Source organism: Mastigoproctus giganteus, chromosome 5 (genome assembly GCF_048544385.1).
Source record: "Mastigoproctus giganteus isolate SK-2022 chromosome 5, ASM4854438v1, whole genome shotgun sequence".
Lineage (NCBI taxonomy): Eukaryota > Metazoa > Arthropoda > Arachnida > Uropygi > Thelyphonidae > Mastigoproctus > Mastigoproctus giganteus.
Genome location: NC_143579.1, coordinates 222,070,695 through 222,085,002, shown reverse-complemented (window position 1 = coordinate 222,085,002; position 14,308 = coordinate 222,070,695). Strand labels below are relative to the sequence as shown.

The 14,308-nt window shown below is 37.8% G+C and overlaps 1 protein-coding gene across 1 annotated transcript in view; it reads right to left on the bottom strand.

Moving 5' to 3' along the window:
* LOC150086130 (MAM and LDL-receptor class A domain-containing protein 1-like) overlaps positions 1-14,308 on the bottom strand; it is a 77,090-nt gene that overhangs the window by 19,322 nt on the left and 43,460 nt on the right. Inside the window, exons 4-13 of the mRNA XM_090373734.1 lie at positions 12,828-13,001; positions 6,906-7,306; positions 6,467-6,587; positions 6,178-6,321; positions 5,151-5,234; positions 4,845-5,032; positions 4,445-4,529; positions 4,311-4,340; positions 3,247-3,387; positions 635-954 (exon numbers count right to left, since the gene is read on the bottom strand). Coding sequence (XP_090229860.1) covers positions 635-954; positions 3,247-3,387; positions 4,311-4,340; positions 4,445-4,529; positions 4,845-5,032; positions 5,151-5,234; positions 6,178-6,321; positions 6,467-6,587; positions 6,906-7,306; positions 12,828-13,001 — 1,688 coding nt within the window. The remainder of the gene's footprint in view (positions 1-634; positions 955-3,246; positions 3,388-4,310; positions 4,341-4,444; positions 4,530-4,844; positions 5,033-5,150; positions 5,235-6,177; positions 6,322-6,466; positions 6,588-6,905; positions 7,307-12,827; positions 13,002-14,308) is intronic.

Genomic DNA, 14,308 nt, shown 5'->3' with positions numbered 1-14,308 from the left:
TCCTGTTGGGAGAGAACCCATTCACAGATGGAAGCACTGCAACTATGCAAGGATGCATCTGGTCGGAAACAATTTGCAGATAATCTGTGGCATTCAAATGTTGTTCGATAAGTCTATAGACTCGCGTTTTCATCATATTCTGCTGTTTCACGCTGATGGGAGGTCATCCCCCCCCATCACGCTCCCATCAGCGTGAAACAGCAGAAACGGGATTCATCAGACCAGACAACGTTTTCCAATTCTCCACTGTCCATTGTCGGTGTTCCTGAACCTAGAGGTGGAACTCAAATCTAGATACCCCATTTTTGACAAGGTATGAGGAGTTTTACGTTTTGAAATGCCTCTTTGGTTACCACTGTTGTACTTCATTAGCTTCTAGTGGCAATCCTGTGGTCGGAACCGGTGAGCTGGTTCCGATCACAGGATCGGAACCAGCAAAAAATGTGTTACATTTTTTGTAACACATTTTTTGCTGGTTGAATAACAAAAATGTGCTACTGTTACTGAAGGACTGCTCTCTTTGATAAAAAGGGTAGGTGTACCTAACAATGTGGCCACTCAGTGTATAACTCGTAATGAAGCATGCACTGTGGCTAACTTAGAAACAACTACATATGTAGTTTTTCCCGCTTACCTGAAATGGTTCTGGGGGCATTGTGCGATCTGAACCAACAACCACAGGTGCCCGTGCCATCAACCACCGCTGAGCTTGATGATTATTGAGTCTCCAAATAGGAGTATATTGACCACTCTCCTGCATACTGGACAGCTTAACATATATTCGCAGACTCCCAAGACTTGGACCTGCAGGGTCGATGGTTCTTTCATACATGTAATAATACAAAGTAAGGCATTTGGAATTTGACAGAGTCGGGAACATGGGACTGATGAGCCATGCCCTTGTACCACCCCTCTGAGGAAGTTGAGGATTACTTAAGAGGTTGAGATAGTACCCTGAAAATAAAACGATCAAAAATTAATATGAATAATATACAGTGGTGGAAACAATTAGAGGATCGCTGTATAATCTATTGAAAAATCAACGGTATCGATATCCATTACAGCAGCAATGACGTTCATGGCCTGCAGATACAACCACATATTTCGCCAGACTCATCTCATTTGAGAACGACTGCAAAGGACAACATACACACGCACATGCCCATCGACTATCATAGGAAGCATCTGAAAAAATCATCTTGAATGATTTGCCAAGCCTAAAACCTGGAGAGTCATCGGGAGGCTGGACGTGGACAGTTACAACGAAAAGTTGCCGCATGGTTTGATGTGTCACAAAAATATAGATATGTTTTGGATCTTTACTCATTAAATTAATATGATGGTTCTGTTTATTATAATAAGTGGGTTTTTTTTTAATGATTGGAAGTCTTATGTTTCTTCCACGTAGGGTTCTATATACCTGATTAATTTGTTTGTTGCATGATGCGTTGTATTTATACTATTATAGTTATTGGACAACATATCATATTTGTAACAACCATGTTTCCAAGAGGTTACTGTTCTTGTTGCATATAATTTTATTGCGGTTGATTTTGATTTTAAAATCCAATGATGTTTAATCTTAGATGTCTATCATATGAAGACATTTCTTGACCAATATAACGATCGTCTACACGAAATCGCGAAGTTACTAAAATGAAGTTCTTTTACGTTGGAAGAGGATTCAGTCTGGCCATTTAAGGGAATAAATTACTGACTGTGCAGCGAATTCAATTTTAATTCTTCTTTTTTTTTTTTTAGAGAGTCAGTTGGACGTCTGAGAACCATGTGCTATGGCCGTCATGGTTTATTGACACTTATAGGTACATTTTGGCTGTCACCTTCCTCTTCTGGCCCTCATGGGTAGTAGAGTTGGTAGGATCGCTGTCCTCCCCACACCGGACGAAAAAAGACCTGATTCGAGTCCCGTTGATGACGGAAGGAATTTCTACGGGCCTTTTTCACAATGTGGCTGAGTTAGTCTGTCTCAGGAGAGGGTAGCATGGTTTTTTGGTCCCGCAAACAGAAAATCGATCTCGGAACACACGCAATTTACAGACAATATACACGGAGCAATATGGCCTTAGTCCCCAATGCTCCTAAAACCCTACAACAGCCTTGCTCTTCTCTTTTTCTTTTCCTCTGGCTTGGGCCACCACCAGAGGGGGAGTCAGGCTTTGGCAAGTTTCTCGCCTAACTTGACCGTATCTGACTATACTGTACTACTGGATTTGGCCCACCTTCACGTGGTGATGGACAAGTACTCCGAAGCAGCCGTCCAGGAGATTGCTGCCTTTGGGGAGCCAAGAGGCAAGCACAACGATACAACAGAACATAACATTACTACACGAACAAAACATAATTCACACGTCTGGCCTTCTATTTTATATAATTGTACCGTCATAATAACATGAAGTGGATTTGAACTTCTGTTCTGGGTGCCACCTGGTCCTCCCACACCAAAAGTTTGAGTTCGCATCAGGTGAATGATGCGAGGAACTTTTATTGAATTTTTTCGCAACGTGGCCGAATTACCCTGGACGTCTTCTTGTCCTGAAGGGCTTGTACAATAATACTGTTCAGTTTAGCACGTTGTATAACAAAGGTTATTTATTTAGTTTTTGCTCCCGGAAATTCGATATTTTTCTTGTTCAGCAAACAAACAGGCACACTGACCAGAGAACACATGCATCTTATAACTTGGGGAGTTTTAGTTACTGCTTGAGTGACCTGCAACTTAAAATGTTAATGTATGTAAGGAAACAAGAATAGATAATACAATAACACAAACAAATCAAACACATACTAAAAGCAAAGGGATGATTATCTGCTGTTTCCCATAATTACTCATGTTAATCATTGACATTCCCATAACTGTTTTGTTTCAGTTCTTTGTTCTGCTTTCAAAAATAAATAGAAAGAAGAAAAATGCTATGGTTAATTTAAACAGGCCTATAATTAGTGGGGAGATTAGGATTTGTTAATTATTAATTATAATAATTTAATACTTTTAGCAATAATTATTATATAATGATTTAAAAACTTAATACATACTTAAGACTCATACAAAATTTTTCCCATCAATCATTTTTAAAAATCATAGGTTGGTCCATTAAAGCTGGAAACTTATAAAAAAAAAAAAAAAAAAAAAACGGAACTGCATACCGTATTTACTCGCGTATTCTTCCCAACCATTACGTTATTTTACACCCCAAACGTTCCTATTATATTCGAAATTAGTTTTACCTTCGGCTGTCCCCTTAGTGTGATCTCTTGTTGGTCCATTAACAACATAACTGTACTGACGAGCCCAGTCGAAGTCATCTACATTTTCTTCGGGTGAAGCATTATGCCAACCACACGTATCTTCTTCAAAGTTGCAGTCGCCTGTGGTAAATAATAAGTAAACACGTGAGAAAAATTCATTGACTTCCAATGTTTGCAATTTTAAATTTATTTAATTACTAACATAAACATTATCATAAGCTTACTTTTTTGCTTCTCGACCGATTTTGTATCTTGATAATGCGGCATCACAACAAGTTATGACCTGTTGCAACATGTTCAGTGACTCTTCTGTATATAGTAACACATGAATCTGCAGTCTGAATTAGCACGCGGGTTGAATAGCTTGCTTCGCCGCATTTTAAAAAGAGCGATTTCAGTGAACAGCAAATATGAAATAGTCTTCTCTTCTCACTTGCTGTCAAATCTCTCGATGGCAAGAGATCATCTTCTCTCTTGCCGTCCTTCAACTCCAAAAGCCACGATCCAATGGTTCCTATTCGTGATTTTATCAAAAATGATCTACGCTTATCCATCCACGATGGTTAAGTCGGCCGATATCGATAAATATGAAAGAACATGCTTATTTTATTATTATTTTTTTCTTTTTTGACACCCAGAGCGTTGTTATGAATTTATCTCGAATGGTAAAACAATCAGAAAGTGGGATTCAGCGAATTGACGCTTGCATCATGACAATGCCCCTGCACATTCGGCACTTTCCATTTAAGAATTTCTTGCGAAACACTCCGTCTCTATGGTTCCTCGTCCTTCATACTCACTGGATGTAGCTCCACGTGATTATTATTTATTTATTTTTTGTTTCCAAAGCTCAAAACCCTCGTGAAAAGTCGCACATTTGCGACTGTTCACGAGGGAACTATTAGCAATTTCAAAGAAAGCCTATCAGGAATACTTCCAGAAGTTGCAGAAACATTAGAATCGGTGTATACACTCTCAAGAAGACTAGTTATTTATTTATTGTTAATTAATAAAAAAATAATAACATCAATAACAAAACTTACCGGAATTCCTCGATGCCGTTTGAGGTGAGACTAAAAGGACAGATGAAAATGATTTAGGTTAAATACGACACGTAAGATATTTATTTCAGAATTTCAATTAGAAATACAAGAGTCAATGAAATCGTACTACTTACTGGGACACGTCCCAGGACTAAAAGATATGTTGTCGATAGCGATATTTCCTAAGGAGTTCATTCCAACAGAAGCTTGAAATATTATCTGCAACGCGAATGAAAATTTTATTAAAAAGATACGTGCGCATGAAAAACATTTCTTTAAGATAAACACTATAATTGGTAAATAGAAAAAATAAAGTGAGTAAAAAACATAAATGTGCCGATAGGCCAGACAGATTCGGGGCAAATGAGGACAAACGGGTATCGCGCATATTCAATCTTGAAAGCTGGGCAAAAGGTGTACTTGATTCTAGAGGGCCTCAGCCACCAAAATAAACTTAAAAACATTATTTATAAAAAAACATAAGCAGCCAGTCGCTTTTTCTATTTAATAATCTTAGAATTGTAGCTAATTTACCTGAAATCCTCCTGGTGATGAAACAGGCACCTGCGCCGAATACCATCTGTTCCCAGCTTCTCCACTTATTTCCCAAGTTACCTGATCTGTCGTAGGGCCAGAAGTCATGCGCTGTAACACGCGTAAAGTTCCAATTCCATTACCAAACATGTGGGTAACGAACTTCATACAGACAGGATTGTTGTCCCCTATGATAAACAAAAACATCGGTTACTACAAAGAACGAATGATGCATTTTGGTCCTTAAGGATTTTTCTACTCAAAATTAGTCTTATTCTAAAATATGGAGCGATTATTTGATCGTACCTGTTGCGGTAAAAGACGGACTGATGAGCCTAGCACTGTCCCCTGGCCTTCGAGGATAACCTGCCTCAATATAAGCATAACCACCTAGAAGAACAATAACAAATTCTGATTTGAAAAATAGGATATCATTTAGATTTTTATGTCATTTAAAATTAATTAATTTTAAAATTCTGCATATCGCGAGCGAATGTTTCAATGTCAAGACCTTGATATTCAGGGACGGACTGGGAAGAAGAAACGGCTTCAAAGAAAATACCAGTATTTTTGTCTAGATGCGTGTGTATCGAAGGGCTTAGCAAGGTCCCTGGGGGGGGGGGTGAGATCCCCAAGACCTTCAGGGTCCTTAAGCTACCGCTAACCATGTTTATACAAATGTACTTCAGTCATCCATAAAAATTTCTCGCGCCATCGCCGGGATTTGAACTCAGGTCTTTTTCGCCTGCCAGGCCCGGACCTAGGTATTTTAGCGCCCCGAGTAGGGACGCGGAAATACCTTGTACTTTTACTAAGGACATATATATATTTTTTATGATTTGTAAAATTGGCGCCCCTTAAAGAATGGCGCCCTGGCAAAGGGTCCTGCCAGCTCGTACCTTAATCCGGCACTGTTGCCCGCTATGGAGAGAACGGCAATTCTAACAACTGTGCTACGCACGAGGGCAAAAATTCACCCAATAAAATGGTAAGATATTATACTGCACTTAATAACAAAAATGAATCATTACACTTTATCGTTCTTTTAAAAAATGAAAAGTGGGTTTATGTTTGCTTAGACCCACTTACTTATTTTAAAAATGATTTTAAATTGCATTCACTTCATCTTACAACGTAAACAAAACTACGGGGAAAGTATAGTTAAGGATAAAAATTGAATACCAGAGGGTTCGTTAATAAAATTAATCACTTATAATTTTAAAATTAAGGATGTATTACAGCTTTCAGATATTTAATAAAATACAAGTTCTGATACCGATTTTTTCTCGTTTTAAACTAAAAGTTACAAAGAAGAAGTCAAATCTTAACTAACCAGTTTGTTCATCTTTCCCAAAACTGCTGTAATCCCTTGAAGGACCTGTTAAAAAGCTTTGGGTTCCGCGCCCTAAATTCCAGTCGAAGTCGTCATCCTCTTCGTTAGACCAACCGCAGAATCCTCCTTCAAATGTGCAATGTCCTGCATGAAAAACATACACATTTAATATATATACGAGGATATAATAGGATATAAATTTTAAAATAACAACCTAGAGAATAAATGAAATTTGTTGTGTTTTTTACAACTATTACCGAAAAAACGCAATGGATACTAGCAAACCCACCTACACAGTTTTCTATATCGGGAGTCTCCATTCTTTGAAATAAAATGTCGTCTAGTGCTACGTAGCCTCGAAAATTCCTAGCCGGATCAATAGCAATTTTTGGTATTGCTTCGAAGATAATCTGAAAACGCATACAAATATTACCATAAGTTAAATCAAGTAAAATAATGATTAATATTCAAACACAATAATTCGAACCTTAACTATTTAGAGAAAAAAATAAAAAATAAAAATAAATAAATAATAAATTACAAATTTTTAATGGTATTTGTTGTTAAAATCGGAAAAACGTACCAAGTTATTATTCTTTGACAATTCTTTATCTACCACATAAAAAAAAAAAAAAAAAATTTTCAAAAGCCTTAGGTCAGGATTTCTTAAAGATTATTTCCTTAAGACATAAGAAGCCATAATATAACAAAGTTGGCCAAACTCTTACCTGATGTGCCACTCCATAAGTGTACGCTATTTCTCCTTTTTGCCATGTCCCTTCTGGACCATCGATGTTTTCCCAAAGAGTTGTATTTTCTCCGCTCTCCATATCCCTCAGTACTACTCGAAGTCTGTCCGCACTCAATCCTTCGATAGCGTAATAAAAGCTGAGACACAATCCAGCAGGTCCTGTTCTACTAATGTTTCTACTTATTAACAGCGCACTTTCCTGTAAAGTTTCAGATTCGACTTGGTCTGAAGTCATGGAGCTCCCTCCTGGAGAAACATGGGGATAAGGTCTACCAGTAAAACCTGAAGTTCGTCCCATGTCTCCTGCTACCGGAATTGTGGATAAAGGAATCGGTGGTTCCAAACTGTGGAAGGAAGTTTCAAAAAATCCGTATCCTCCTAAAAAATAATATTTATTAAGAGAAAGAGTCTACTTTAGGCTCAATATTTTAAATAACAATTAATACATTAGTGAAGTATTAACAAATAAAGGTAGGATTCACTGCAAAGTCACGTAAAGGGATAGTTCAAATTTGCCTGTAATTATGTTTATTCATATTTGACGAAGTTCTTTTAAAATTAGCGTATACATTATCATATAATGTATGCTCTATGGAACACAATCGTTTGTCTTGATTCATGGTAATCCATGTCGGTAGGAACAAAAGATGTCGTTAGCGCATGTTTCTAGTTAAATAGAACGTGTCTTTTCATGAAAGGGGCAAAAGAAATCTCAGACCTCAATTCAGCAGAACGTTCCTCGGATGCATTTAGGCAGGAGGTTGTTGGTCCCAGTCCAACTCCTAGAAACCTTACTGAGCTTGCAAAACTTCACAGCATACTCAAAATTGGGAATTGATATCTTCAACCATAATGAACAGTGTCTTTCTAGGCACGAAGGATCGATTTGGGTACACATTACCATGGATTATCAAAGCGCCATTTTGGCAGCGCTTGAACTGACTTACTTACATGTTCTGCAATTTCATATTGAAATTTTCCAATTTGTGTGCATTATTAAGCAATATTAAAAATAATGTCTCAATAAAGTTTTGTCATAATGTAATAATTTTTTCGGTTTATTTGTGTTTTTTCCTTAACTTTCGAGCACAAACTTAAAAATTAAGTTCTAGGGCTGAATACATTGCACGTATGTCAAAGCGTATAGGACCATGATGCAATACACCGTTGACCCACGTGACTGTTTACCGGCACAACGTCACACAGAGACATTAGCACGCAGTCGTGTTACTGCTGGTGTGTGTGTGTGTGTTGGTCAGGAAGTTGTCCTAGTGAAAGAACAAAGGGCGAACATTGAATTTTGTTTCTAATTGAGGAAAAGGTGACTGAAAGTTACGAAATAACAAAATAAGTGGATAGTAAAGAAGCGCTGTGGAAGTCCAACACCAGAAGCAGTCGAAAGCCTTCGTATACTGACTGCGTCTGATCGTCAAAAAAGACAGTTCAAATGACAGAAAAACAACTGTACATTAACAGAAAAGCAACTCCTGCAATTCTGGTAGATTTGGGCAAACAGAGGTCTACGCTAATATCGCTCTATTTGACTATTGAACAAAAGTTTCTCAACCTCGAAGCATGAAAAGAACTGTCGAAGATGTTTTTTGCTTGCTGAATTCGACTGTAAACAGAAAAACAAGGAGGCAAAGCATGGAAATGGTAATCGACATGTATGGTATCAACCATAACTCCGAGACACAAAAAAAAAAAAAAAATTTACCAAACGACACAAAACGTGTACTATGCACATGCTTTGAATCGTTTGGTAACGGAAATCTAAGCATAAGACCTCAGCTTCTCCGTTTTATCTGATTATGAAGGGAGTTTGGCAAATGTGGCACTGTTCAACTAAACCATTCGTTTATTCTCCTGATTTATCTTCCTCCGGACTACTTCTTGTCCCCTAAAATCAAATCCTCCATGAAAGGATGGATCTCATTTTTTAAACGCAAAAATGCGTTTAAAACATGTTTCCAACAGCGTTACGAGCGATGTCACAAGTGTACAGTTGCTGAAGGCGATTACTTTAAACAATATTAAAAAAGTTTTTCATTCTAAACATCTGGTTTTCTTTAAGTAGGCTCATTTGTGGATTTAAATGACAAACCTTGCATGAGGGAAAGTCAAATTAAAACTAAATTTAGCTTGTCTAAATTGAAATTACCCATCGCTAATGGGTGCAAATTTGGTATTAATGATTTCACTAACCAATAAGGCATGTTTGTTTCCTGTATGCGCTGAGAGTGATGTCAGCAGCAGAAATAATATGGCGTTCATAGTGACGAGTGCGTCAAAGAAAGTGCAACGCAATATTCAGTTTCTTATAGCACAAGGCGTCTCTCGAGCAGAAATTCGCCTTGATTACTGTATACACGCCAACGAGTGAACGAATGAGAAAGTCATCACCGTGGAGAATGACTTATGACTGGGATAAGTTCACACATTTGGCATAGAAAAAAATGGTCTTTGCATAAATGTCATCAAGACGAATCGACGTATGACAGTTGATGATGAGGCCACAGAGTTGGACATCGATCATGGGTATGTGCCTACACTATCATCCATAACAGATTGCAGTACAGGAAGGTCTGTGCGAAGAGGTTTCTCAAATTTTCTCAAAATAAGAAAATAACTTCTTAAATCGCATAGTGGCTGTGAATGAGAATGATATAGCCACTTTAAATCATTCAGAAAGCGCAGCAGCATGAAGTGGAAACATCAATCATCACCATGGCGTCAAAGAAAGATTTTCGAAAGCAGTATGAAGATTAAGCTCATGATGATCTTCATGTGTATAGGTTAAACAAAGAACCCACAGAATTACAAACTATGCACATATCATCAAAGGCGTACCATCAAAAAACAAGGTATTCTGAAGTTTGATTGATGGTGTCATTTTGTTATACGACAATGCGCGACCGCACATACAACTCAACACCATGTCAACACGTGTGTTATTTGAGTTTCAGGTTCCATGACGACTGATATTTTAATTTATGACGAAGTTCAATAAGAATTCCGCGGACTGCTGTACGCAGATACGCCAAAAATTTTTCCAATCTCGGCGAGCAGCAATTCGCAAAACATTCGCTGCTGTGTACAGACGATTTAGAGAAGCAGGTACGCTGAAACCATTGCGGATAAACGCTGGTAGAGGGCGATGTACAAGAATTGTTACCAGATAAGAATAACCCCAGAAAATTTTGTCAATGGTTCATTTTGCAATGTGCAAGCGATTCTCAATTTCTCAGCCATGTTTTGGTTCAGATGAATCAAGTTTTACAAGAAATGCAATTCTAACTCTAGAAACGTTCTACGTGGGCAGAAGAAAACCATGGGTCACATGAAAACCCATGGTTTATTCTATGCGTATTACAAAGCAAGGCGAACTGAGATTTCGCTTTTTTGGTAGCTGCTGAAACCATTAAGTCCTGACACGATAAGACAAATTGAATTCGTCGCGCTGAATGTTTCATTTAAAAAAATGGAGGTCACTTATTTCATTTTCCTTTTATGTTTTGTAATTAATGATTAATTTTTAATATCTCGGAAATGAAGCCTTTTTGAGACATGTGGTTATAGGAACTTTTTTCTTATTTTTATCAGTAGAATATGCTCTTACATTTGTTCCGTGCAATTTTGAAACGATTTATTATATAGTTTCAAAGCGAATGTATATCAGAGGTTACGATCAGTTACATATCAATACAAGATTTCAATACTAATGAAAAGGAAAAATGTTGAACAAGTTTCAGAAAAAAAGATACTGTGGTGGATGGGAGTGTAGCGCACGTTGTGGGTATAGCAAACATAATAGGATGGTCTCGATTTGGGTTATAAGAAATCCATTGAGAACCGAAAGACGTGTTCGATTATCCTTCAATCATCCGCAAACATAAAAGCACGCGAAGGATATTAAGTACATTTCTGAAATTAGATCTATAATACGATTATCAAATGGATTGAACTCTCCTACATGATAAGGGCTAATGTTGTCGTCATTTTAAGTACAAGCCCAGTGGGAAACTACCGTACTACCAGTCTACCACCATGGAGGGGGAGGAACCCGTTAGTATTTTGTTAAAGAACACAGGAAGGCCCATTCGAATATCTCGCAGGGGAAAGCCCAGATTTGAAGTTTTTTGCCTTTGAATAGCTTTTTTAGATTTCTTTCGTTTCCCATAGACTACGGCAGACTGATTATGGCAGGTTGATTATAACACCAAGAAGCGTCAATATTTCAGCAACCCCTAAGACGAAATGCTTGAAACTTTAAGCAGTAGCTAAATTTTTTTTGTCTATACTTCGGGATGGCTACATACGTCCATAGGAGTTTACAATGTAAAGAAAGCAAGAACATTGCCGTATTTCAGCGGACTGCTGAAATACGGCAATGTTCTTGCTTTCTTTACATTGAAAAATCATATAGGTTAGCTCAACCTACGGTCAATTCAAACGCGTGTGTTACTACACTCCCACCCTGATCACTCAGGTTAAGTCAGGCTATACTGTGAGCACTTATCACAATTAGGTAAAAATGCATATTAAAAGAAACGCACAGAGAAACAAAATAACGTAAAATACCTGAATAAAATAATGTGAGTATGTGAAAAAAAAATAAAAAAAACAGTAAAATAAAAATTAAACTGCCACGGTCGTTTCGGTCACTTACCAAATATTTTGCTTTGTCACGCCCAGTTAAAAGAAAACAATTCTATTTGTGCCTTCTTAGCAAGTACAAGGTGTGGCAGATTCGCCCTCGCTACGGTTCTGTTTCAACAGATTATATCTAGTATTATCTGAGTTGTTTAGCGATTATCCATAATAATATTAAATGATACGTGAAATTCGGAAGAATATTTTTCACAGGTTTACAAAAGAAAAAAAAGGCAACGAAACAAATACACGGTGTAGTATATTCCCAGGTGGTTACCCTCCCAATTATTAACGACGCATAATGCTGCTTAACTTCCGTGAACAAACCAGAACCTCGGCATTTAGCCTAGTACAACAGTTGACTGTTTAAAGTGCCTGCAATGCATTTACTTATGGCAACGGTCGCATTTTCGTTGCGTTTTTTTGTCAATCCACGAACGCAAGTTACTTCCATCTGAAAACTGTCTGGAGCGCGCCTAAAGAAGTTTCACTTCAAAAGATAAAAGTGCTTAGCTTCATGGACGGGATTCCAAATTAAGGCCGTTTCCATCTGGTGTAGGAAGGACGGTGATAATATCCACCTGCAATGTTACCTGCGAGGGCATTTACGTTGTCTGTTTTACTGAACGAAAAAAAAAACCAATTATTCTTCTCGTCATCGACGGAATTCGAACCAAGGTCTTTTCCGTCCTTTTCCACCCGGTGTGACGGTGATTATAACCACTCTGTTACCGCGAAGACCATTTCTGTTTATTTACATTTAAAAATACGGTTACTAGACAAGTCATGAATCTCACGCTGCCCTTGATTCTGATATTATAAAGTTTGGTCCACTGAACAGAATCGGCAACTGACTCTTTCTCATTGACTGTTCTGACAACTCGCAGTCATTCACAAGTATGGTATGCCAACTTTGTACTGCAAAGGGAATAGAACTCTGTTAAATCTATGCATTTTTTTCTGTTTTTCCTTCTTCTATCCGTAAGTAACTCAACGGACAGTTCTTATTGTACATATACTTTTACTGATTGTAACCTCTTTTAATGATTTATTTTATTGTTGAATTTAGTTGTTAAAATCGTTTATCAGCTCAGTTTACTGCTCCGTTCTCACATACACTGTTATTTATTATCGATTGTCTTGTTATCAATAAATAAAACAAACACGAAAGGTCTATAAACACTGAAAAGTTAGAATTTTAATAAAATAAAATGTTAAAAGTACAAGGAAAAGAAAGAACACTTACCAGTTTCATCCGAGAGAGTATGATCTGCACGTGGTCCACCAAGCCAGACAGCGGTAGATCCCTGGCCAGTCCTCCATCGCAATCGAGACGTGGTATTTGGTGGGATTATCCAAGATCCGGTATGCAGCGACAGTCCTGCTCCAAAATCGCACAAGCTAGGCGGATCCTCGGGAACTGGAAGACGACGAGAAGGTGGCACTGATAACTGTAGTCTCCAGCACATGACCTTCCCTAACCACTGCAGAGTCACTATGTTACCCACCATTTTGGACGTGAACTTGGCTACACAGCACTCCCAACTGATGCAACCTTTGACGGGGAAAGTAGATGTCAACGGGCTTTTACAGCCAAAGAGGTGAATGAAGAAGGTCAAACTAGCCAGTTCAAAGTTTACTGATGTTAGAAGTGGTGATCCCGCCACCTGCTGTACCATATGGCAAAAGCAGTGATAGTGCACAAAATATTAAACTAAAAATCTGAGCTTTTTTGTCTTTGAGGGAAATTAATGTTTTGCACGCAGTTAAAACAGAACTGTGAATGCATTAGCAGAATGAGTCATAACAAATTATATCAGGTCATAAAGATATACCAAGTATTTTAAATCTTAAATTTAATATACACACAACTGTGTTCGTCTCGCTGTCAGATTCTCTGACAGTAAGTCGAACGCAGTATTTCTACTGGTCTAGGTACATAACCATAAAATCACATCAAAACTCAAAATCAGATTAAATCAAGGGACTCAATATTCTGATTTCAGATCAACATGTGTGATGCTGAATAAATGCACTTTTCATTTAAAAAACAAGTGTGGGTGGTGGTGAACATCGGCTTGACATGTGTAAAGTAACCCCTCCCCTACCCATGGCTCATATCGACCACTCATAGACTGAAAAAAGACAAATATATTGTGAGAAAGATGATGCGGTATTTCTTAATAGAAAATTGTAAACGGAAGAAACACTAATAAGCCACGTGAATTACTTTTTAAATAATATTTATTGAGCTAAATACTTGAAAAATATGACGAAATGCATTCAAGTATTCCTTACTCCAAAACAAAATCCAACTAAAATAATTTGGCGACATTTATAAACCCAATAAAAATCACACAATATTAAATACTACACCCACTGGCCAAAAAATGAGATACGTTTATTCAGCACCTACTAGGGGAACCTTTTCGCTCGAATTACAGCCGGTACATGTTGTGTTATGGATTCCACTACTTGTTTTGAGGGAATCTAGCTCTAGATTTGACCATTCTTCCATCACGATATTTGTCAGCTGCTGTATTGCGATCGACAGAGAACTGCCCTTTCCAACATATCCCAGACAACTGGATTCAGATCTGGAGAATTAGGTAGCCGGGGTAGACGCTGTGAAATTTCCTAGAAATTTCCTCATTCCAATACAATGTTTACACAGTGGATAGTTGCGTTGTCATCTTGAAAGAATCCATTGCAATCCCGGTAAAAACG